Below are 26,929 nucleotides of genomic sequence, written 5' to 3'. Positions count from 1 at the left end.
AAACAATAATATTGTGTAAAACATTTTTGTTTTACCTGCATACTAGCCTTTGGTGAATACCCATCTCTACTAATCCCATTTTCTAGCAATTGGCCTGAAGCCTTCTACGCCTGGACAAACAGTGCTCACCTAAATACTAGAATCATAGTTATACAGCACGGACTCAATTTTCCTATCCATGTGCCTGTCCAAATGTCTTTTAAATGCCATTATTGTACCCACCTCTACTACTTCCTCTGGCAGCTTGTTCCATAAATGCACTACCACCTGTGCAGAAAATGTTTTCCCTAGGTCATAAGGGATAGAAGTAGAATTAGGTAATTTGGCCCATCAAGTCTACTCCGCCATTTAATCATGGCTGATCTATCTATCCCTCCTAACCCCATTCTCCTGCCTTCTCCCCATAACCTCTGACACCTGCACGAATCAAGGTTTCTTTTTTAAATCTTTCTCCTCTTAAACCTTTGCCCTCTAGTTTTAGAATCCCTTGCCCTGAGAGACTGTGGAATTCACCATATGTGATTTTATACACCTCTATAAGGTCACCTCCTCTGCTTCCTACTCTCATGGGGGGAAAATCCCAGCCTATCCAGCCTCTCCTTATAACTCAAACCCACCAATCCCAGTAACATCCTCGTAAATCTTTTTTGCATCCTTTCTAGTTTAATTACATCCTTTCTATAGAAAGGCAACCAGAACTGTAAACATTACTCCAAAGGTGGCCTTGCCAACACCATCTCCAGCTGCAATTTGACACCTCAACTCCTATACTCAATACCTTGAATAATAAAGGCAAGAATGCCATGTGCTTTCTTCGCCATCCTGCCTACCTGTGTCACCACTTTCATGGTATAACGTACCTGCACCCCTAGTCTCTGTCCTACAACACTCCCCACCTGCCTAGAGTTTATTGTGCAAGTCCTGCCCTGGTATATTTTATCACAGTGCAACACGCACATATATGATATAAACTCCATCTGCCATTCTTCGGCCCATTCGAACCAAATTCCTCACATGTTGCAAAACATACTTGGCTAATAAATTACGATTATGATGATTATGATGGATCAAGACCCACTTATAATCTTGGATATAGGGACAGGTGTTTCATCGCCTGCGGTTACAGGAGAAAGTACCTGGGAAGGGGGTGGTTTAGCTGCAAAAAGATGAGTTAACCAGGGAGTTGCGCAGGGAATGGTCTCTGCAGAAAGGTGTGAAGATGTGGCTAGTGCTGAGGGAACGGTCTCTGCGGAAAGCAGAAAGGAGTGGATATGGAAAGATGTGGCTAATAGTAGTAGTGGCGGCTAGTTCTCATCCCTTCCCACCCAAAGCACACTCTCCCCAGGTACTTCACCCTGTAACCGCAGGAGATGCAACACCTGTCCCTATACCTCCTCCCTCGACTCTGTCCATGGACCCCAACAACCTTTCAGATGAGGCAGAGGTTCACTTGCACCTGCTCCAACCTCATCTACTGTATCCGCTGTTCCTGGTGTGGACACCTATATATCGGCGAAACCAAATGCTGACTTGCCAATCGTTTCGCTGAACACCTTTGTTCAGTCCGCCTAGGCCTATGCGATCTCCCGGTCGCTGAACACTAACTCCCCCTCTGGGCAGTACTGTCCAGCCTAGAAGCTCAGTGTCCCTAGAATGTTCGTTAGTGTTATTCACCCTTATTCACTTATAAAATTAATTTTCTTAACTTTCCATAACCCATAGGAAGATACAAAGTGCTGGAGTAACTCAGTGGGTCGGGTGGCATCTCTGGAGAATATGCAAATGTTTTGGGTTGGGTGCCTTCTTCAGACGCTACATGCCCTTCCTTCTCATCAAACTTGCATTTCTACTTCTTGTGACCTTGTGACCTTTCAGCTTTTTAAAGTCAAACTGACTTAGAAATGCTTGCATTAGGCCTTGCTCCATTTGAAACTTGTTGGTGTTACAGGTGTATCCTTTAGTGTAGGGGCATTCACCTTGTCTTAATTAATTGAAGAGAACTATGTACAGGGCATGGTAACAGGCTATATTAACCAGGCTACTGTGAGTGGTGGCCCAATTTTAGAGTTAAATATCCTACTATTTATCTTTACAGGATGCAGTGACTGAGTGGACGGATGAGCTTCATGTTGTAGTCCACATTCCACTGGAGAAGTTTGTGTCAATGGTTCATGCACAGAAACGGGTAAAATTACATTAGAATTTATTTTCTCATTGTGTTTTAGTGCAATTATGCCTGGATTATTGAATTGCAGGTAGTTCTGCATGTAATTCCCAACTAATTAAGTTTTCTGTATGGTCTTGCGAGACTTTAGTAGCTTGGGTTTGATTCCTGCTCTGTATTCCGAAGATTGTTCTTGTCATAAAAATTGGTGCTTCCAGGATAGGTTGGAGAAAGAAAATTAGGTTTGGTCCCTAATTTGTATCCACATCCATCATAGATCCCTGCTTAGGAACACAAGTTACTCTTGAGTAATAGATGTAAGGACAAAAGATTGGATTCCGCTATAATACCCATGAGTGGTTCATGCTTGTTTGTCTTGAGTCAAGGCTGAAGAATGACTACACTAATAACCTGCAGTCATTTTGTTCAGCATCTAGTTAACTTTAAACTCAACTGAGGCCCTGTTTCCATTCTCACACAAACACAAACACAACTGCAAATTCTAGAGTCATGAGGAAAAAAATGATGGAGGAACTATGTGGGTCATCCATGGAAAAAAATGGACAGGTGAGGTTTTGCGTTGAGATGTTTAAGAAAGAACTGCAGATGCTGGAGAAAATCGAAGGTAGACAAAAATGCTGGAGAAACTCAGAGGGTGAGGCAGCATCTATGGAGCGAAGGAATAGGTGACGTTTCGGGTCGAGACCCTTCTTCAGACTGATCGGGGGGGGGGACGGGAAGAAGAAAGGAAAATGCGGAGACGGTGGGCTGTGGGAGAGCTGGGAAGGGGAGGGGAAGGAGGGAGAAAGCAAGGACTACCTGAAATTGGAGGTCAATGCTCATACCACTGGGGTGTAAACTACCCAAGCGAAATATGAGGTGCTGTTCCTCCAATTTGCGGTGGGACTCACTCTGGCCATGGAGGAGGCCCAGGACAGAAAGGTCGGATTCGGAATGGGAGGGAGAGTTGAAGTGCTGAGCCACCGGGAGATCAGGTTGGTTAATGCGAACTGAGCGGAGGTGTTGTGCGAAGTGATCACCAAGCCTGCGCTTGGTCTCACCGATGTGGGGCAGTTGACACCTAGAGCAGCGGATGCAATAGATGAGGTTGGAGGAGGTGCAGGTTCAGGACTAGTGGGGAGAGAGCTGGTCGAAAGTGGTCCGTAGAAGCGGTGGGGCAAGAGCTGGAAAGTGAGAGGTGGAATCAGATAAAGAGGGGTTGATTGTCAGGTGTGGGAAAGAAGGTGGTGAAAGTAACCAACGCTGGAACGAGAAAATAAAAGTTTACAGATGGTGAATATGTGAAAAGGTAACATTTGTTAGTAAGGCACAGCAACTTCATTCTATAATACAATTGCTGGAATCTGATGTAATGAAGCATTGGTAAAATGCAAATCAGCAATTTCAGCCAAGAACATTAGCACCCAAAATTATTTCTGACACAGAAAATGCAGGAAACACTTAACATATTTGGTGGGTTCTGCAAATTCCTTGCAGGTTCATCATTTAAATTTTTTTTCTCCTGTCTAGGAATTGGAAGGTACTGTTACCAAAGACCAGATGACGTTGCAAAGTTTTACTCTTGATATCCTTCAGAAAAGTGCAGGGAGAGTTCCATCGTTGGCCATTGTGGAACTGGAGAAGCACTTCAGGTTAGATTTGCATTGTACAGTGCTCACTTTACACATTATTATTAATTTGAAATGATTGCGCCATGAAGCTAAGATAAGATCTTTTAGTGCTATCAATTAATCGCCCTTGCCGTGTACAATTAAAGCAATAATTAAAATGATCATTTGTTAAATATGCTCAGTGGAGAAATTCAAAGCAAATATTGCTCCACAAAAACTCCAGCAGGCCACGATGCCTTGGGAGGGATGCCACCCACTCCACTTCCACTACCATGAGAATGGTGATCTCAAAAGACCATGCTTAATAATTAACACAATGAATGACACAAAAGCTTAGGTTGACCTTGTGTGGCATCAATGAGCAGTGGTAAGCGATGAAGTTGATTGGATTCAAGGGGATAACACTCAATTTGAGTATAGGAGCAGGGAGGTTCTACTGCAGTTGTACAGGGTCTTGGTGAGACCACACCTGGAGTATTGCGTACAGTTTTGGTCTCCAAATCTGAGGAAGGACATTATTGCCATAGAGGGAGTGCAGAGAAGGTTCACCAGACTGATTCCTGGGATGTCAGGACTGTCTTATGAAGAAAGACTGGATAGACTTGGTTTATACTCTCTAGAATTTAGGAGATTGAGAGGGGATCTTATAGAAACTTACAAAATTCTTAAGGGGTTGGACCAGGACAAGGGGTCACAGCTTAAGGATAAGGGGGAAATCCGTTAAAAACCGAGATGAGAAGAACTTTTTTCACACAGAGAGTGGTGAATCTCTGGAACTCCCTGCCACAGAGGGTAGTCGAGGCCAGTTCATTGGCTATATTTAAGAGGGAGTTAGATGTGGCCCTTGTGGCTAAGGGGATCGAGGGTATGGAGAGAAGGCAGGTTACGGGATACTGAGTTGGATGATCAGCCATGATCATATTGAATGGCGGTGCAGGCTCGAAGGGCCGAATGGCCTACTCCTGCACCTAATTTCTATGTTTCTATGTTTCAATTGATTGAGGAGTTGAAGACATTCATCTAATGTGATTTTGATGTCTTTTAGGATTCAGTAACTTGCCTCTCACCTTTTGCTCCCATTATGATTCACCTGCTTGACGAGCTGGAATCGATCATCCTACCAGGTGACCCAGGACATTCACTGAGGTTGAAATAAAAATGGAAAATACCAGAGAAAAACATCAGCATATAATTACATACCAGTCTGCATCTTATGTGTTTAACTGGCTACATGATGGATGATGCTATCAAATTTAGCACATGATAGCTTCCTGAAAATAACAGTTTGGAAACGCATGCTGTGAATTTCGTAAGGAACTAGAGGGCTGCCAGCTAAAGCTAACATATATGGGAGAAATGGGGAATCAAAAAGAGTGTAATATTATTTTTCATCTGCAGTTTACAGAAGAAGCAGAGATCACAGAAGAAACCCCAGCAGACAGCTGCCAAAAATGGACAAGACAAACGGAGACGGAAAGGTTGTGAGCACAATGTGTCTCTGATATCAAGAGCAGATGTCGAAATAGTGAGTTTTCACTGGATTCGGGACTGCGGTTTTGGTTTGTCTACACTGAAAGTATCCATTAGGTAGCTCAGCGGAGAATGGAGCAAAATCCATCATCATCGGGAAATAAAAAACTCAAGTGCTGGAAATCTGAAACTGAACTAAATAATTCTGGGAATGATCAGTCAGATAGTGTCTGGACAGCAGGGAGTTTGCTTTAGATGTGCCTCTATCCTCATTGAAAATCTGTCTAAATTTGGAGTAACAAGGCAAGGAAAATGTAATATCACTTGCGACAAAGTGAAAAAATAATTTATGACTTTGGAAGAATCTGTCTTAATCTAGATCAGCACCCTATGCCCATTATCTTCCTGAATCACATTTGGAATTTGAGTGCTGCTGCAGCATGGTTCTCAGGGCTCTCTCTTAACTTTTTTTCCCTGTTGCCAGCCGGGCAACCTTGGCAGCTTATTAGGTTGCCAAATGACAGTTTAGGTGGTCATTTAAGACGGTTTGCATGACGCGTGCGATAATGTGCTCGGATGAAGTGCGTAGTTACCATTCGGAATTATGCTCAAAGAAGCATTCACATATTATTTCTGCTTCAAATAGTCACAAACTAAACATATTCACCAATCAAGAGATGATATATACCACAATGACATGCAGCAAAATTACAATACAGTATCTCAACTCTTTTTACACATTGCAATTAATGCAATTTCTATTAGTTCTTTCCACTTACAAACATAAATGTGGTTGGATTATTCAGCGTATGATCAACCTGTGTCAATAAATCCTGGACCATGGTAACATATATGCTTAACCATGCACACTACAGATTGATGCAAGCATGTTTTCTGTGAAGGACCGAAAATTACCATGACATGGCCATAGCATGGGTCGTTATTGCTATTGGTACAGAAACACTCTCGCTTCCCACATAATTTATCCACAACAAAATATACAGGTTACAAGGAAATTTCTAAAGGCATTTTATGATAATAGCTGTTAAAACCGACTACACCCATCTGACTGGTTAAACATTACACTAACTTGACCAAGAGATGGCCAAAGGACATAACTGCAGCAAATGTTCTTTTGGTAATATGTTTAAAGGTGTCAAAACGTCACATTACCGGACATTCAGATTAGATGTACGTGTTGTGAACAGCAATGAAGATACCCAGTTTGAACGCACCAGATTTAAAAAAAAAATTGATAAACGCTGTTTCCATCATTCCCACTTCAGAATTAACGTTAAAATTTCAACTGAAATATCTCCTGACAAAATTTGTGATGTATATGACCGACTGTAGAAGTAAAACCTGGATAAATCCAACATATAGTTGTGAATGCTGCTTATTAAATAACTACAGTACTGATACTCCATATTAAGAGGATTGATTTGCCGTTAAAATGAATTCTGTAATAACGTGTCAACAGTAGCAGTGACAATCGAACACTGCGGTTTTAATGTTTGACATGGCAATCGGTGCAGTATGGATGGATTGAGGCAGATGAATTAGTACGTGTTGGTTGGAGTATGTAAAATTGTGAGGGGAGAGCACGGGGGGGTGTCAGTGATGTTGAATGGGGGGGATCAGTATAGATGGATGGGGGGGTGAAATCAGTACAGGATGAATGGGGGGGTCAGTACAGGATGAATGGGGGTAGACATGAATGCTGGAGAAACTCAGCGGGTGAGGCAGCATCTATGGAGCGAAGGAAATAGGCAACGTTTTGGGTCGAGACCCTTCTTCAGACTGTCCCCCCCATTCTTCTTGAATGGGGGGATCAGTACAGGATGAATGGGGGGGGGGGGGTCAGTACAGTGTGGATCGGAGGGTCTGCAGGATGAATGGGGGATCACTACAGGATGAATGGTAGTATCAGTACAGGATGACTGGGGGGGGACAGTAAAAGATGAATGGGGGATCAGTAAAAGATGAATGGGGGATCAGTACAGGATGAATGAGGGGATCAGTATAGGATGAATGAGGAGATCAGTATAGGATGAATGGGGGATCAGTATAGGATGAATGAGGAGATCAGTACAGGATGAATGGGGGGGGCCCAACATTGATAAAGTTATCATAATAACTACAAAGTTGCAGCATGACATCCCGGTTCTTATTCTGATTGCTTTGATATTGTGTCAAGTTGTCTTCAACTCTTGTCGATGACTGCTGTTGTCAATCAATTGTTTGATGTGGATGATTTATCCGAAGCTTATGGAAGATATTCTCCTTCAGGAACAAAGAAACCAAGATATTTGAAAGCAGGTACACAAAATTGCTGGGGAAACTCAGCGGGTGCAGCAGCATCTATGGAGCGAAGGAAATAGGCGACGTTTCGGGCCGAAACCCTTCTTCAGAGATGCTGCTGCACCCGCTGAGTTTCCCCAGCAATTTTGTGTACCTTCGATATTCCAGCATCTGCAGTTCCCTTTTGAACATATTTGAAAGCAGTCTGATTCTTTTATTTGTCTTGCTTCAGGCTCTGGTGCACTTGCAGCTGTCTGTTGGAGTTCAGGTCGAACTCTTTGAGACGTGGAAGGAGTTTGCAGATTATGTCAGCATGTTCACCAAAGCCGTGGCTGAGGCCCCATTCAAGTAAGTTCATAACTCGCAGCAAAATATGTTTATCATATGTGCAATTTCACACAACTAGAACTCTACTCACTTTGGAAGCATGTTGCTAATGTCTCTGAGTAATGCAGAAGATTGTGGGCAATGAAAATACATAATGTAAGATAGTGGCATCTCACTCCTGAATCGTTGCAAAATAAGAGTTTTGATTTCCTTGACCGTGATGTATCTGCAGTGGATTAATCTACCGATCTCTGGATCTTAGTTAGTATCTTGAGAGAATGATCTGGAGCAAGTATGGCTTGTAATTTAGAATGCTAATTAGTTGGGTTTTTTGTTGGTAAACAGTTGATTTAATTAAGTCCCTCTGTGCACAAACAGTGAAGAAGTTAGACATTTTTTAGTTACCCTTGCAAATAACTGCGGGGAGGGGGGGGGGGGTTCCCGAAAGCCTTCAAAACATATGTAACAAAATAAGTGCATTAAGTAGTGTAGGTTGTTATTAACCCAATTTTACCCGGTTCATTACCAATCCCCCACCATGTGAATGTAGGGAGTGGCTACTTTGTGGTTTTAATACACAGTGTAAAGTCTTCTGTAAGACCCTGTTGTCTAACCACTAAGCGTGGCTGGCCAGACAAGCACTACAACGTTCCTTTCCCAGCCCGACCTTTCTTCCCTGTTCGGGAAGAATTGGTGCTACAAGACGGGATTATTTTAAAAGGACACAAAGCCGTGGTTCCTGCTTCATTCCATCACCGGTATTTCGACGCTGTCCATGCAGGACACCCAGGCGCTGAAGCCACTGTTTCACAGGCGCAAAGCATGTTTTACTGGCCTGGCATGGCATGGCCGAATACATCAACGACAATGTGGCAGCTTGTGCTGTGTGCAATAGCATGGCACCTCATCAACAAAAGCAACCACTTCTGCCACATCCTGTACCTGCGCTCCTATGGTCTACAGTGGCAGCTGATTTATTTGTGTGGCACGGCAAGCAGTACCTGGTGCTTGTGAATTCGTATTCAGGGTGGTCTAACATTGATTTGCTTAGCAGCCTCACTTCCAGCGGCGTGATTTCGAAATTATCTCGTCAATTTTCAATCCATGGATCTCCAGGCAAGCTGTTGACTGACAATGTCAGCCAGTTCACCAGCCAACAATCCAGAGAGTTTGCCAGACGATGGAACTTTCCACCACATCACCAGCAGCCCTGAGTATCCACAGTCTAATGGGCTGGCTGAACGGGCTGTCCGTAGTGCGAAACAACATGGAGCGTTCTCATAGGGCCAAGTCTGACGTATTCCTAGATTTGCTCAACTTACGCAACATTTCCCGTGACCCTGCCTTGGGTTCTCCTGCTCAACGATTATTGTCAAGGCAGACCCGTCACAGAACAAACGTTAATCCCACATGCCCTTCCACCTGAGGATATTCAAACCAGGTTACGACAGAAGCGTGACATTAAAAAAACAAAATGGTTCAACAAGACGAGTAGGCCTCTGCCACCATTAACCAAAGGACAGGTGGTCCGCTTACAGACTGACAAAGGCCATGGGCGTGTTGGAGTGATTTCTGGTCTAGCTTCGGAGCCACGCTCGTACATTGTTAGAGCCGATGGCGGCACCTACCGACGAAACAGACAACATCTTCTGCCTGTGAAGGAGCCAATCCCTCCTCCCTATATAATACAAATTTATTTATTGTCATTTGAGCCCCAGTGAGACTCAAACGAAATTTTGTTTCCACAGCCATACAAACAAAAGGTTCAGGTTGGAGGCCGCTCCACGGTGCTAGGCCCCAACGACAACGGAGACCCGACAGGGAAAAGGTCGGGTCTCCCGAACAGGGAAGAGATTTAAAACGGTTTCCCCCCCTGCCCCCGCCCCCCACATATACACATTTAAAACCAAGCTTAAAAAAACACAAACACTACATTTAACTAGACAAAAATAAAAAAAGACAGACAGGCTGTAGGAGCCGCTGCAACGAGTCGCACCGCCACCCTATTATCCAGATCGTACAAGTTCATTTCAGTCTGCATCTGGTGACCCTCGCATGCTCTTGCCAGCATAACAATCCATGCCTGTGACAGTTCCTCTGTCTGTCCCAGTCTCCTGCTTCGACCCCAGAGGCGTTGGTCCACTCCCCCACAGTGCTGAAATCACCAACTCTGTCCCCGGGGAAGAGGAATGGAGATGGCCTCTATCGTACACGTGCCGGTCGTGAAATATCCGGACTATGTTTGACTTTACATACGTTTGTCATCGGTTGTGATTTTTGCTTTGCTTAGTTATGGGTATATGGTGCTATTAATTCTTTAAGAGTGGGGATGTAGATTAGTGACTCATGTTATGAGTCATGCTTTTGTAGTTACACCCACTAGCTTATTAGCATCGCGAGCTACGGCACTCCTCAGTATGAAGTTAACTCTCAAGTAAGAGTTTGTAGCTGTTTAATCTAAATAAACAGTGTATAGCCTGGCAAGGTGTGAGGTCTTTATTATTACAAGGACTCAAAACCAACAATGCTCATCTGTGGGGTCATGGTCCAGGGATAATTAGGAGGAGGTGTCTGAGAGTTGGCGCCTGGTCTCAGATGTAGAGATTAGCGCGCCAGACTACCACGGCACCTCCCTAGTCGACAGGTTTGAAGTGAATGTGGTTGGTTGGTGAGTAAGTTAATAGATGACAGCAAAATTGGTGGAGTTCCAGACGGACAAGTATACCCTGGTTATAGATTAGCTACAGAAATAGGGAAAGAAATCGAGTGACACGGCTGATAGAGCGACTCTCATAGGGACAGAAACCTGGATTTGATCCTGATCTTAGGTGCTGTCTGTGTGGAGTTTGCACATTCTTCTTGTGGGTTTTCTCCAGGTACTTCGGTTTCTTCCTACATCCCCAAAATGTGCGGGTTTGTAAGTTATCTAGACTGTAAAATTGCCCCCACTGTGCAAGGAATGGATGCGTAAATGGGATAACATTGAACTTGTGTGAATGGGTGATCAATGGGCAGCGTGGATCGTTGGACCAAAGGGACTGCTCCATGCTACATCTCTAAACTAAATGATCAATGGGGTTTGATCCAAGCAAGTGTGAGGTATTACATTTCAGAAGTCAAATGTAAGGGGAAATATTTATTGGCAAAACCTTAACACCTCTAATGTAAAGAGGTATCTTGAGGTCCAAGTCCATAGCGCGCTGAAAGTGGCAGCACAAGGAGATAGTATGATAAAGAAGACAAATGATATGCTTGCCTTCATTGGCCAGGGCATGAGTATGTCAGGTAGTCATGTTGCAGCTTTATGGACCTTTGGTAAGGCCTCATTTGGAGTTTGTGTGCAGTTCTGGTTAACCCATGACGGGAAGCATGTGGAGGCTTTGGAGAGGGTGCAGAAGAGGTTTACACCAATCCTGCCTGGATTAGAGGGAAGTAGCTATAAAGAGAGGTTGGAAAAACTTAACATGTTTTCTTTGAAATGTCAGAGGTTGAGGAGACACCTGATAGAAGTATATAAAATTATGAGGGGGTGATATTAGGATAGGCAGTGAGAGCCTTTTTCCTGGGGTGGAAATGTCAAAGACTAGAGGTCTTAGCTTTAAAAGGAGAGGGGCAATGTTTAACGGAAATCTGCTGGGCAAGTTGTTTTACACACAGATGGTGGGTGCCTGGAAAACGCTACCAGAGATGGCGGTGGAGGCAAATCCAATAGTGGCATTTAAAAGACTTAAGTATGGGGATATGGATCACATGCAGACAGATGGGTTTAGTTTCATTTAACATCATGCTCAACATGGACATTGTGGGTCAAAGTGCCTGTTACTGTGCTGTACTGTTCAATGAGTGGACATAGGGGGAACATAGGAGGCTGAGGTTTTTAAAATTATGAGGGGCATGGATAGGATAAAGCATTTATCGTAGTCTAGAATTAGAAGGCACAGGTTTAAAGGCAAGCGGGTAAAAATTGCAATGACAACATTTAAAAAGCGTTCGGACTGGCACTAACATAGCAGAGGCATCCAAGCCTGAAGCAGGCAAATGCAATTAGCACGAGGCATCTCAGTCAGCATGGACGAGGTTGACCAAAAGGGTCCATTTCTGCACTGCATGCATATGTGATTGAATTATTCCAGATCAGGAAAGAAAGTGCTGAGAATACACAGAACCATGATCACTTGGACAGTGTTGTCAGTCTTTATAAACGCTGATTCTGTTTAGTTTTTTTCACTTAAGCATTGTGTAATTTTTATTTTCAGTAGATGTGGTTTCTCTTTAAAATGAACCCTCTGGTAAAATGTCCATTCTTTTGATTTGCATATAATTAAATATGTATACAGATTTGTACAGGGCGATGTAACTGAAATATTTCCACTATCTTGTCAGGAGAGCACGGGACAATAAAGGATTATCTGTCTACTTAGAAAGTGATGGGTCAAAGCGGGTGAAGATTGATCCTTCTGGAAAAGGTCTCCTAAACATTTGGAAGAAGCAAATTCAACAACTAAACCGGGTCAGCTCTGAAATGGCAAATGCTATCATCTCCGTCTATCCATCTCCAAAGTTACTTACCCAGGTACAAATAACGATGTTTCATGAATGCAACACAGTTGCTGAACTTAATAGCAATTGATTAGAAGAGAATGTGAATGTGTACAATGGGCTCACAGTGTTCCTCAGGAATCTGCACTGGGGCATTGCATTTTTACCATTTTATTTCAATGATCTCATTGATTTGGATGAAAGTATAGATTTATATTTGAGCTTCCAGATGCATTGAAGGGTGAAGTAGTCGGCAATGCTGCCAGACAGGTCCAGTGCCACAGGATCGATCCCAACCAGGGCTTTATCTTCATGGAGATTCCACTTTTCCCACATAACTCTGTTGGTTTTCCACAGTACCCTGTTGTCTTCCAGGTTCCAAAGATGTGCTGGTTGGGTGGTTAGTTGGCAATAGAATGATGAGAGGCAATAGCAGGGTAGACAGTCACACCCCTTTTTTTCCCAGGGTGGAAATGTCAAAAGGCAAGATTGGTAGGTGCCTGGAACATGCTGCCTGAGTGGTGGAAGTGGTTGGCAGGAGAACATGGGAGTTAATGGGCAAGCGAGGGAGAAGTTACCTCCTCGAAAACTCCACCAGATTTGTGAGACATGATCTTCCCTGCATTTGGGGTGTAGGAGATAACGAGGATTCACACGATCAAGGGGAGAGTGTACAGTCCATACAGGCAAACACCCTTATTGTTGGGATCAACCAGGTCAATGGAGTGGTGCCTCAGCAGCTACATCACTGCCACCTACTTGTTGTGCAAATCTGCCACCCAATTTTCTTGGAAAGGAGTGTAATACAATTCAGCAGAATACGAGTCAAATTACAAGGATGTTTGCATAAATTTGAAATTTGTTTCTTTGCATTGACAAAATATGGTCTGATTGATCTTTCAACGATAAAAGATTTTGTTGGTGTTGATGCAAATAATCAAATTTCTTCCAGTGGAAGAATTCACAGCAAGGGAATATGATTAGAGCTATTGCTCTCCCCCCCCCCCCCCCCCACCCACAGCAAAAAAAAAAAAAAGATTTGAGCTACATAAAAAATTACAGAAAGAGGCCCTTCAGCCCACCATGACTGTGTTGAACATGATATGACTGCATGTGGTCCATATCACACCATTACCTGCATATCCATGTGCCTATGTAAAAGCCTCTTGCATGCCGCTATTATATCAGCTTCCACCACCATCGCTGGCAGCATGCTGCAGGCACCCATATCGCTCTGCAAACAAACAAAAGGTGCCCTGCACATCTTCTGTAAACAACTCTCTCTCACCTTAATGCTATGCCCTCTGGTCTTTAACATTTCCACTCTGTGAAGAAAGTTCCATCTTCCTGCCATTTTCCACTGTTACATGGCAGCTTCACTAAGGTGCCTGAAACGAATGCTCTAGATGTTTAGTTTATAGATACAGTGCAGAAACAGGCTCTTCGGCCCACCAAGTCCACACTGACCAGTGATCCCAGCCCACCAAATCCACACTGACCAGTGATCCCAGCCCACCAAGTCCACACTGACCAGCGATCCCAGCCCACCAAGTCCACACTGACCAGTGATCCCAGCCCACCAAGTCCACACTGACCAGTGATCCCCGCACATTAACACTACCTTACACACACTAGGGGCAATTTTACATTTATACCAATCCAATTAATATACAAACCTGTACGTCTCTGGTGTGTGGGAGGAAACTTAAGATCTCGGAGAAAACCCACGCTGGTCACGGGGAGAACGTACAAACTCCGACAAGCGTAGTCTGGATCGAACCCGGGTCTTTGCCGCTGTAAGGCAGCACCTCTATCGCTAAGCCACCTTGCTGCTCTAATTTTCTATTAAGTCTTCCCTTCATCTGGACGCCCCAGAAAAAACAATCCAAGTATGTCCAACCTCTCCTTGTAGTTAATACCCTCTAAACCAGGCAGCATTCTAGTAAACTTCTTCTGCAACCTCTCCAAAGCCTCCACATATTTTTGGTAATGGGGCAACCAAAGTTGCACACAATACTCCTAATGCATTCTGACCAAAGATTATAAAGGTGCAACATGACTTCCTGACTCTTGTACTCAAAGCATACCATGTGCCTTCTTTACCACTCTATCTGCTGTGTTGCCACTTTCAGGGAACTATAGACTTGGACTCCAAGATCTGTCTGCACATGAATGCTGCTAATGGTTTTGCCATTAAATGAATACTTTGCTCTTACATTCGAACAAAGTGCAACACCTCACACTTGCTCAGATTAAACTCTTACCTATTTCACCATCCAAATCCGTAATTGATCTAAATCCCACTTTTAGTGTGTTTTTTCTCAGTTATGGCAGATAATATGAACATATTGTTTCCTATTTTGAGTTCATTCCAGGTGAAATTTCTTCTTTCTCTTGAATACCTTGTATATTTTCCTGTTGGGATATATTTAAAGGATCAATATTGTTTAATTTGATCATTGTTCTTGTATAACTGATTGCAACAAAATACTGGTAAGTAACTGCTTGTCTGTCTGTGCAGGCATACCAGATATGTAGTTCTGAACATGAGAAGGAGAAGCTGCTGGCTGACATTCCTGTTCGCCGTGGAGAAGGAGTAACCTCGACAACACGGAGAATTGGGCCTGAACTGTCGAAACGTGTCCATTTGCTGATGACTACCTTGGAACCAGAACATTTTCTTGAATAATGCAGTAGTAACTTTCTCAAGATCAGAAGCTTCTGAAATGCATTTTTTAAATTTGTTTCCGTAGACTGTCAACATCCTTAATCCCCTCCTGTGACTGGAATATGAGATTGGCTGCTGGAGCGACAGTAACCAATCTTGAAGCCTAAGTTACTCTGTAGCAAGGGACAAAAGTGATAGGACAGGACAAAAGTGATAGGAGATATACAGTTTATTATAGTGGAGAGATTGAGAAGTGCAATTTTAATGGATTGATGTTAGTGTGACAAATCTGGAATTCCAAAAACATTCACTCTATCTTGATCATGCCAAGGCACTGTCCGAGCGTTCGGGAGGAGAACACAGCTTTCTTTACAACATATACTACATTCGTTAATGAGATCATTCCCTCCAGGCACGTTGAAGCTGCCATGAAACATCGGGAGAAGTTTGCAAGAGCCCTCCCACACTGATGTGATAGAAGTCGGTGTCAGATAGTAAAATCGGAATTTGCACTCTCATTCTATTATAATAACTAAACTTGTGTATAAAGTTTGAGAGATTTGATAACTAATATTTCAATGACCTGGTGAGGAGCCTTGGTAGAGTCCCCTGGAGGGAAGGTCTCATCCATGGTCCTCTGTGATATTGACCTCTACAAACAGATTCTAGCTTAAGATTCTGTTAGCATTAAGTCAACTGATTTTGGCTATTAAGGCAACTGGAGCACTTCAGATGGCATTGAAGCTTAAAATGTGGGTTGTGGTTCTAATCTTGATGCTTATACACATGATCCCTGATGGAAAATGTGTAGATGTAGAAATTTAGTGAGCTCCGGGTAAGGCTAGGCGATAATGCCTTCACACCTGTCATGTATTTATTCCATCAAAAAGTAAAGAATTTGCATTATTTAAAAGCAATGAACTGAAACAAGCAAAAATCAGGTTTTCATGAAAAAGTAGAAAGAAAGGAAAAACAAAATTAATGTGGAAATAATCTTGTCAGTCAAAATAAAGGTTTTGATTTATTTTTAAAACCTCGCCAAATAATTGCTCTATCATTTCCTTATATGTTAAGAATTTGTGGAAGGAAACAAATAAGCTTTATCTTTGTCAGATCTTAAGTTTCTTACAAATTCTAAGATTAGAAGCTGCAATTGATGTTGTTTATGGGTGGGTGGGAGAAATTGACCAGGCCACTGCCTTTCAGTTTTTGCTCTCACACTTTGTTACTAAAATTGCACCAAAAAAAAACAGAAGCCAGATAAGTTATCAAGGGCTTCATGTGCTAATTACAATACATGAATTAGATTACAGGGCTGCCAACATTGTGTGAGAGTTGGGAGTGAGAAATTGCGAGAGACCAAGCCCGAGGGAGTATAGCGACCGGGGGGGGGGGGGGGGGGGGGGGGGATGTTCCGTACCCATTGGTACGGAACATTTGCATTTTTCAGCTTGAAATTGTGCAATATGGTGCATACTGTAGCGAGTCTTTTAACTTACACTTGAATGCAATATATATGCTTTAAATTGGATTGGAGCGTTTTTGAAAGGGGGGAGGCTGTGCGATCACTGGCCTAGGGGGTACCCGGTGAGGGAGCGGAGCAACCGAGTGGGGAGAGGGTGTGGAAGAAGGGTAGGAACTTTTTGAAATTTGATGTATTAAAATCATGTTTTAGTGCACTGTAGAAGTATGATTTCAATGTTTTTTGTATGAAGTATTTTTAAGAGGTAACTTTTTAAGGGTAACTTTATCCACACAAAGGGTGATGGGTGTATGGAACAAGCTGCCAGAGGAGGTAGTTGAGGCAGGGACCATCCCAACATTTAAGAAAAAGTTAGACTGATACATGGATAGGACAGGTTTGGAGGTATGGACCAAAAGCAGATAGCGTAGCTAGGACATGTTGGCGAGTGTGGGCAAGTTGCACCGAAGGGCCTGTTTTCACTGTATCACTCTATGACTACATTATACGTCCACCATGCATGAATGCTTCAAAATCAAGTGATCGAGTTTTATTGCCATATACTCAAGCATAGAAACATAGAAAATAGGTGCAGGAATAGGCCATCGGCCCTTCGAGCCAGCACTGCCATTCAATATGATCATGGCTATTCATCTAAAATCAGTACCTCTTTCCTGTTTTTTCCCCATATCCCTTGATGTCGTTAGCCCCAAGAACTAAATGTAACTCTCTTGAAAACATCCAGTGAATTGGCCTGCACTGCCTTCTGTGGCAGAGAATTCCACAGATTCACAACTCTCTGCGTGAAGAAAGTTTGTTCTCATCTCCGTCCTAACTGGCCCCCCCTTTATTCTTAAACTGTGACCCATGGTTCTGAACGCCCCCAACATCGGGAACATTTTTCCTGCAGTTACAGTAAGTGAAAATCTAGCAGGCAAGCAGGATGCTTTCACCAACCACCCCCATTTGAAGTCCACTATCTTCCACCGTATCTACCCAGTGCTTGGTACTTACTTCCAGCAGCCACCGGTTGTCCTCCAGGATGCACCGAGCCGCAGCCTGATCCATGCCGGTCACCTGGGCGAATTCGGCACAGAGACTCTCACGGCAGCGGCGCAACGCTTCGACGCCTCCGAAGGCCCGGGACTCTTGCACTGAGGCTGCTCCATGGCCGGAGCTGCAGTGAGCGACTCGCCAGCCCGGCAAACACTCGCCAGCCCCGCCCCCCGTCCGCATCTGTCCCCGTCGCTGCTTCTGCTTCCAACACCCTCGGCCCATGCAGTTGATATGAGTTTTGAAATTTTTGTTGATCACAGAATTTCTCACAACAGAGCGAGAGAAATTTGTGATCAGCGTGAGAATTTGGTGAAATGCGTGATTCTCACGCTCAATGCATGGTAGTTGGCAGCCCTGCCTCTCTATCCCCCTCTCTCTCTCCCCCTCTCTCTCCTCTCTCTCTCCTCTCTCTCTCCCCTCTCTCTCCCTCCCACCTCACTCTCATCCCTCTCCCTCCCCCTCTCTTCCGCTCTCTCTCCCCCTCTCTTCCGCTCTCTCTCCTCTCAACCCCCCTCTCTCTCCCCTCCCCCTCTCTCTCTTCCCCTCTCTCCCTCCCACCTCACCCTCCCCCTCTCTCGTCCCCTCTCCTCCCCTCTCTTTCCCCTAACTCTCTCCCCTCTCTTTCCCCTAACTCTCTCTCCATCTCTCTTCCCCCCCCCTCCCCCCCTCTCTCTTTCTCCCTCCCTCTCTACCTCTCCTTCTCTCTCCCTCTCTACACACTCTCCCCTCTCTCTCTGTCTCTCCTCTCACCTCTCTCTCCCCCCCCCCATCTCTCTCTCTCTCTCTCTCTTCCCCCCCCCCATTTCTCCCTCCCACCTCACTCTCCCCATGGCTCTCTCCCCCTGGCTCTCTCTTTCTCCTCTGTCTCTATCTCCTCTTTCTCTTTGCCCCTCCCCCCATCTCTCTCTCTTCCCCCCTCTCTCCCTCTCTTTTACCACCCCTCTCTTCCCCCCTCTCTCCCATTCTCTCCTCCCTCTCCACCCCCTCTCTCTTTCTTCCCTCTCACCCCTCTCTCTCTTCCCCCCCTCTCCCACCTCACTCTTCCCCCTCTCTCTCCCCTACGTCTCTCTCCCTCTTCTCTCTCTCCATTCACACCCCCTCTGTCTCTCCCCTCTCTCTCCTCTCACCCCACTCTCCACCTCCCTTTGAAAGTCTGTCCCTTCGGCACAGAGACTCTCATGGCAGCGGCGCAACGCTTCCGACGGCTCCGCGGCCCGGGACACTTGCACTGTCCGGAGTGCTCCATTGCCAGAGCTGCAGCGAGCGACTCGCAGCGCCGCAAGCACTCGACAGCGCCACATACACTCGCAAGTCCCGGCTCCCCGCATCTGTTTCCGCCGCTGGTTTTGCTCCCATCCCTCCCGCAGCCCCTGCTCTCCAACACCCGTGGACCATGCAGTTTATCCAAGTTTTGACATTTTCGTTGATCACAAAATTTCTCACCACTGAGCGTGAGAAATTTCTGATGAGCGTGAGGGCGTGAGAGTTTGCTTGAGGGCGTGAGTCTCACGCTCAAAGCGTGAGAGTTGGCAGCCCTGAGATTATTATGAGTGGGTAGTGTGAAAATACTGTTGATTACACATGTTTAATTTCCTGCTGACTGAAAGATGTTGGTAGCCCGTGTCCATTTCCCAGCAGGCAAAGCACACCACCTTTCATTTCACTGAAGGGCGATTGGATAGCTGGGATTGTATTGGCCTCAACACTCTGGCTGAAAGGTGGGAGAAATGCAACAAACTGAAATGCTTGTTGACAAGTGTCTGGGACAGTCTGGTGTCTTATCTTTAAACTAGGTCAATAACACCCATCCTTCCTTGAGTAATATCCCGCCAGTATTTGCACTTTCCTACATGAAGAAGTTACTTGTATTTGAGCACTAGATGTTTGCTACGCCTTGTGGAAAAAGGAGTAATGAAAGAGAAAGGAATTAGCTTTTTTTTGATTGACTGGTGAGCTGGTTATTTTTGTTTGATTTGTGAGAATTGGGCATCAGTATCCAGGTCTGATTTTACTTCGGAGTCACGTGAGTGACTACGTGAAGAACCCGCCAGGGCGCATGCGTGTCATATCGCTACACGCATTGTGAAACGACAGGCGGGGTGAAACAACGTTCCCCCGCAGCGGCAAGTTTAAAAGCCGGGACCGACAGGTACGTGGTTACTCTGCGGTCTTTATTTTTCCCATACTGTTTCACAGGTGGGGAAACGATGGACAAATCCAAAAAATCAACCAGAGCTGCGACAAAGCTGGTGGGGGAGGACCGCGGAGTTGCGGGCAGCCAGCAGCGGCCGGCAGCACAGGAATCACCCGTAATGGGATCAGCTGTGCCCGACTTAGCCCCCGCACCGGCCAGATCAACACCGCGGCCGGGCGGGAAGGCAAAAAGAAAAACAAACAGCCGTTGACTCTGAGGAGTCCGATTTTGAGGAGCCGCGAGCGGCCAGCGACCGTGCGCGCTGGAGCCGGATGGAGCGGCTCATGGAGCAAATGCTCCAATGTGACAGACTCCGGGAGATGGAGTCTAGTCACTGTGGGTCATATATAACACCCACAGCCGCACCTTATGTAGGGCTGCACAGTGCATCTCCCTCGTCAGAGGGGAGTACTGGGGGTCAATTCTGGGCTGACCCCGAAGAGGGGTTTGCTGAACAAACTACAAGTGTGCAGGGGGTGCAGGAAGGCGAAAATCTACTGGACATGGTGTCCAAATACATACAGCCGGATCAGACTGGACGGAACCTAGAACAGAAACTAGCTGCCAGCATTGATGTCCTGTCATTCAAGCAACTACAGGAACAGGCTGTGATGGACACCACTGCCAAATATCTGGCACCAGGAAATTGCGTATCCCTGAATGTTCCAGTCGTGAATAATTGTATCTGGAAACACGTCGGAGCAGCAGTTAGAAGCATGGATGTCAAGCTCCAGAGAATACTAAAACTACTAACAGCAGGGATCACAGCATTCGCTCGCACAGTGGATGGGAAGGAAATGTCGCAAGAACAACAGGATGCACTGGCACTATTCTGCAATACGCTGTATGAAATCAATAGTGTCAGAAAAGAGTACCATCCGACCTGCCTTAAATCCAAAATTTGCAGGCCTGTGCAAACCTGGAGACACAAAGCCACCAATATTATTATTTGGTGGAAACCTGTCCAAGCAGGTTAAGGAGCTCGATGAGGAGGCAAAAACCCTGGGGCTCATAAAGACGACAACAGCAAGGACCTCCCACAGCCACAGACAGCACCCTTACGCACCCACCAGCAGAACAGGAGAAGCTGGTGAAAGCTCAAAGGCCAGGCGTACAGGACAGCGGTCTTTTTTAGGCCATGGCCCAGACCGGCCTTCGTGGAAAATGCGCAAATCCCAAACCCAAACCCGGACACCGGCGTCTCAACCTCCTCGAAGACCATACAGGAAGAAGTAAACCTTCCACTGGTAACCATGGAGGTAGGTGGGTCTGGTCCCTTACAAATTATAGGAAGTGTAGATAATACACATATTGGTGGGAGATTACACTTCTTTTGGGAGGCATGGAGTGCATTAACTACAGACACTTATATCCTACACAGTATCCAGGGATATACCATTGAATTTGTGCACAAAAATAGCCCCCAGTTCAGCATGTACCGAACCGAACGTTCGTACTTTCACGAAAAGAAAAATTAGAAGCACATGCTGAACTGGTGAGACTCCACGCTAAGGGGGTTATTGAAAAAACCCAACACGATTCTCTGGAATTTGTGCCTAATATCTTTACCAAAAACAAAAAAGATGGTGGTTGTCGCATCATCATAGATTTGACCAACTTGAATACATATGTGCAATATATTCATTTCAAAATGGAAACCTTTGTTACTGCCAAACAATTGATTTCCGAAGGCTACTTCATGGCTAGCATCGACTTAAAAGATGCTTACTATTCAGTGCCTATACGGACTGACCACAGACGTTATTTAAAATTCAACTGATGGGGCAGCCCTGGCAGTATAGAGCTCTACCAAATGGTTTAACATCAGCCCACAGGCTGTTTACAAAAATTTTGAGACCAGCCCTAGCGTTTCTTCGGAAACAAAAACATATGATCATGGCCTATCTAGATGACATATTGATTGTGGGCAAAACTTTGGAATTAGCCAAACTAGCTGTATCAGCCACCAAACAATTGTTTGAGAAACTGGGGTTTATCATCCATCCAGTTAAATCTAAACTAACGCCTTCCACCATAATGGATTATTTGGGGTTCACTATTGACTCAGTTCACATGTCGGAGACTTTACCAAAGGACAAGGCTACAGTCTTAATTGAGGCCTGCAACAACCTCATTGACATCAGTGAACCATCTATCAGATTGGTAGCAAGGGTGATTGGCAAAATAATGGCTGCTTTTCCAGCCACACAATTTGGACCTTTGTATTATCAAAATTTACAAAGGGCAAAAATACAAGCACTCAAAATTAATGCTGGTCATTTCGACAGACCAATGAAGCTACCAATCAAAGCAATTATGGAATTAAAATGGTGGAGGGATAACATTCGGCATTGTTCCAGCCCTATTATTATCAGCAACCCCTCAGTGGTGCTACAAACTGATGCCAGTGCGCTTGGTTGGGGTGCAACCAATTCCATCTCCAGTTGTGGAGGTAGATGGAATGCACAGGAGGCATCATTACTACAGACACTTGGCATAAACTACCTGGAAATGTTGGGTGCGTTCTATGGCCTAAAGTCATACTGTTCTGGAATATATCACCAGCATGTTAGACTACAGATTGACAATACCACCATGGTGACATATATTAACCATATGGGTGGAATCAAATCGACATCATGTGACAATCTGGCTAATACAATTTGGCAATGGTGTATCCAGAGAAATATTTGGATATCAGCTACTTACCTACCAGGTAACCTAAATTCAGTAGCAGACACCAGGTCACGCAAATTCAATGAAAACATCGAATGGATGTTGGATATAAAAGTATTTGCTGAAATTGTAGCACGGTATGGAACACCAGATATCGATCTATTTGCATCTAGACTCAATCACCAGTTACCAAACTATGTTTCTTGGGAACCAGACCCTGGGGCATCAGCGATAGATGCTTTTTTGCTGCATTGGAGGAAATTGTTTTTCTATGCATTCCCTCCTTTCTGCCTCATCAGTTGGGTATTACGCAAAATACAACAAGACTCGGCGTCTGGTATTTTGGTAGTGCCCGATTGGCCTACTCAACCATGGTTCCCTGTGAGTGATACTCGACATGGGCTTAGAACCATGTATCACCATCCTGAAACGACCAGATTTGTTGGTTCATCCCGTAACTGGGGATAGCCATCCATGTCATAATACGACAAACTTATTAATTTGTAGAGTCTAAAGAAACCTCTACTGGAACTGGGACTGACGGACCGAACATTGAACATTATCTCAGCGGCTCACAGGCAGTCCACCAAAAAACAATATCTGGTATACATCATGAAATGGGAGATATATTGTCACAGAAACAACATCACTTACAGCTCGATGAACATAACGTCTGTTCTGGAATTCCTGGCAGGCCTCCATTATGATGAGGGGCTCAGTTACAGTGCCATTAACTGCGCCAGAAGTGCCCTTTCAGCATATCTATGGCGAGGATCAGAGCGTCATTCTGTTGGGACTCACCCCCTGGTAACCAAACTTATGAGGGGAATTTTTAATATCAATCCCCCAAGAACCAGGTACTCTCAAATATGGGATGTGAGTATTGTCCTAATGTTGCTAAGGAACTGGTCTCCAGCAACAGCTCTATCCCTGCAAAAGCTGACGCATAAAAGAGTCATGCTGATGGCTTTGGTCACAGCACGAAGGGTACAGTCTTTACATAAGTTAAGGCTGGACAATATGACTTCTTCAACAAAAAATATAACTTCATATTCACTAATTAGTCAAACAGAACAGACCGGGATCATCAGGCCTCAAAATAGAATTCAGGGCCTACCCTATAGATGATCGTCTCTGTATAATAAGATATTTATTGTTATATATGGAGAACACCAAAAACATCAGAGGCAATGGCACTACTAATCAGCCACAAGCAACCCCACAAAAAAGTGTTGGTTCAAACTATTTCCAGATGGCCGAAACAGGTTTTAACAACAGCTGGGGTGGATACTAACATATTCAAATCTCATTCCACCAGGACTGCAGCTACATCGGCAGCTATGGAGTTGGACGTACCGATGGACCAAATCCTGGAGACAGCAGGATGGTCAAGGGAAAAAACGTTCCAACAATTCCAGCAATAAACCAGTGGTTAAACCTGGAACTTTTGCAGAATCAATTTTAAGTTCTGTAATATGATTTCAACCCATAAAATAGGGGCTATAATTTGTTGTTAATAAATTTATCATGGATTTTCAATATCAGATTCATGTTTAAACATGTTAACACAATTCCTCCCTTAGTCAATTAAGGCAGATGTGATGCATGGACTCGTTTCCACGGCATGAAATCACAGAGCTTTGAAATCTTCACGTAGTCACTCATGTGACTCCGAAGTAAAATAGTAAGATTAAACGAGAACTTACCAGTTCGGAGTTTGATCATTATTTTATGAGGAGTAACGTTGAGGGATTACGTGCCCTCCGCTCCCACCCTTGATCATAAAGTTCAACTGGTAGCCTCTTCTCTAATCTTACTATGTTCAGTCATTTACTGTTATCTGTGATTTCCACCGCTGCTTTGAAGAATGACACGCATGCGCCCTGGCGGGTTCTTCACGTAATCCCTCAACGTTACTCCTCATAAAATAATGATCAAACTTCGAACTGGTAAGTTCTCGTTTAATCTTACTATTTTATTGCCATTCATTGCTGAATGTGAGAAAGTGACTGGCATGTGTTGTTAAGGTGCTTCCATGGTAATGCAAGGTAAGGGTTCCAGGTGTGTGACCTAGTTTATAATGAAGAAACAGATATTTCTTAATTGGGATGGTTTGTGACACTTGCGTGCTGATTTCCATTTTGCACCTGGGTTTGTCTGGATCCCATCAGGCAAGAGGTATAGAAGTGTGGGGGGAAAAACCTCCAGATTCAGGGACAGTATCTTCTCAGCTGAAGGAACCTTTTGAAGCTGCGATGTCCTAAATGCTACAAACTAGATTTAGAATGGTGGAAAAAGCCTTTCAGTACATCCACCCTGGAACAGTCACAGTAGGCATCTTGAAGACAGAACTGAGTATCAGCAAAATGTTGGCACTCTAGATGAGGCAAATATATGCTGGATCAACAAGATAGTGTCCATGATCGCATCCAAAAAAGTATCTGTGACAGCTGGTGGAAGCAGCACTGCATCCCACAATGAATGGTGAAGTAATACTGAAGAACAATGGGACCTGGTTCCAAGATCTTTGAAATGACAACATGGGTAAATAAGGTGAAGGAGGTATTTTGGATACTTACTTTTATTATCCAGGACATAGAACATAACAGCAGGGAGGTCCTAAAATATGGGCGAGGTCACATTAAAAAAAAGTGATACTATGTAAGGACCTGCTGAGTGTTTCAAGTATCTTTTATTGCAACTGCAGTAATTTTTTCATTGGAAAGATAATGGCAGAAATTGATCAGATGTTGGCAGGTCTGGAGCTTTTCAATTATGAGGAGAGGCTTAGGTTTTGGAGCGTATTTAGACAAGCTATTGGGTCATTGTTATAGAAGGATGTTGAACAAGTACATGTAATGGGATTGTAGTAATGGGTACTTGATAGTTGGCTTGGACAAAGTTGCCTTAAAGACCTGTTTCTATGCTGACTGCTTCCAACCATCTAGCATCAGTGCATGCAGTTGAAAGGATTGAATCACATGTTCTGTTAATGTCAAATGATTTCCACCTAGAAATTAGTAATCTAGGCATATCCTGACATGTAATAAACAAGTTTCATAAACTAGCACTTGCATAACAAATCACCATAGGTAGTCCCATCTCCTGAATGACCTGTGTTATTGCAACCAGAGGACAGTGAGGGCTTCCCATTTGCGCAGCAGCTGGTGAGAAGGGAGGGAGCCCCATGGTGACTGAGCGTATCCTGTCAGTGGCAGCAGCCTGAAGAAAGGAATGTCGGCCAGGGGCTACAACATGAACTGCAACAACGGCCATGTAAACCGGATGGTGCAACATATGGAGAAGAAAGGCTCACTGCTGCAGACCAGCAGCATCAGCGCCTAGTTTTTAAGTGAAACGACACAAAGTGCTGGAGTAACACAGCAGACTGAATCAGTCTGGAAAAAAAGGTCCCAACCCAAAACTTCATCCATGTTCACCACAGATGTTGCCTGACAAGCCAAGTTACTCCAGCACTTTGTGTTGCTTTGTGTATTAACCAGCATCTGCAGTTCTTTGTTTCTACCTAGTTTAAGGTGATTCCAACTTGCGTAAAATCTGGCTTACACAAGTCACCTTTACGAAGTCAGGGAATGTCTGTAAAATCATATAAAGCTAACTGACATTGTTCAAGGTTAATAGTTTACATTTGTCACTTCACTTTAAGCCAACATTAATCAGCTGGAATATTTTCACCTCAAAAATAATTGAATTCTGAAATCAATGACCATAGCATTGCACTACACCAGACAGCGTTAATGTGTTCAGAGCAAAATTAGAAAACTTTAACAAACTGTTTATGTGAAGGTTCACCTATGAAGCATTTGATGAAATCATTGTTCATTTCTGCAGATAAAAACAATATGGAACTTATGATCCTTGAATGTGAGATGGCTCTGGAATGTGCTGAGGCCTGTGTCCCATTGCTGGATCATTTTTGTCAATTCTTTTACTACTCTAGTTTTACTTAAGATTTGCACTTTAGTCAGAGTTAATGACTTACTTCCATTCCAGATTTGAGAGGCTGAAAGATTCTTCTAGATGTTTTATTAGATACTAAATTAAGCCACTTTGGTACTCAGTTAATCTGAAAATTAACACTTCACTACCCCCCTAACTCCTTCCATCAAGCCAATTTTGTATTAATCTGACAGGCTGGATCCCACGTAATCTCACCTTCCAGACCAGCCTACCATTGGGACCTAGCCAGAGGCTTTGCTAGTCATGTAGATAACATTTACTGCTCTGCCCTCGTCAATCCAGTGTTATTTACATTCTGTCTCCATCCTGACTTCCCTGTGCAATTCTAGCCCCCTAAATCTATTACTGCACACTTACTGCCACCTAACTACACACCAAAGAATCGAGGACTCTGTCTGCTAATGCAAAATATAAAAAATAAATAAAGACCTTTGAACGCGTTCAGAATACCACAAAGGCG

General features: G+C 44.2%; 1 protein-coding gene across 1 annotated transcript in view; it reads left to right on the top strand.

The window, feature by feature from the left end:
* The window catches only part of eme1 (essential meiotic structure-specific endonuclease 1), a 31,016-nt gene extending 14,883 nt beyond the window's left edge, over nt 1-16,133 (top strand). Inside the window, exons 4-9 of the mRNA XM_033044466.1 lie at nt 2,096-2,185; nt 3,695-3,816; nt 5,194-5,320; nt 7,799-7,914; nt 12,277-12,466; nt 14,954-16,133. Of these exons, the coding sequence (XP_032900357.1) occupies nt 2,096-2,185; nt 3,695-3,816; nt 5,194-5,320; nt 7,799-7,914; nt 12,277-12,466; nt 14,954-15,121 (813 nt within the window). The 3' untranslated portion in view covers nt 15,122-16,133. The remainder of the gene's footprint in view (nt 1-2,095; nt 2,186-3,694; nt 3,817-5,193; nt 5,321-7,798; nt 7,915-12,276; nt 12,467-14,953) is intronic.
* Nucleotides 16,134-26,929: the final 10,796 nt, after the last annotated feature.

Source organism: Amblyraja radiata, chromosome 26 (assembly GCF_010909765.2).
Source record: "Amblyraja radiata isolate CabotCenter1 chromosome 26, sAmbRad1.1.pri, whole genome shotgun sequence".
Lineage (NCBI taxonomy): Eukaryota > Metazoa > Chordata > Chondrichthyes > Rajiformes > Rajidae > Amblyraja > Amblyraja radiata.
The sequence above is the reverse complement of the archived record's forward strand: the minus strand, read 5'-3'. Positions and strand labels throughout refer to the sequence as shown.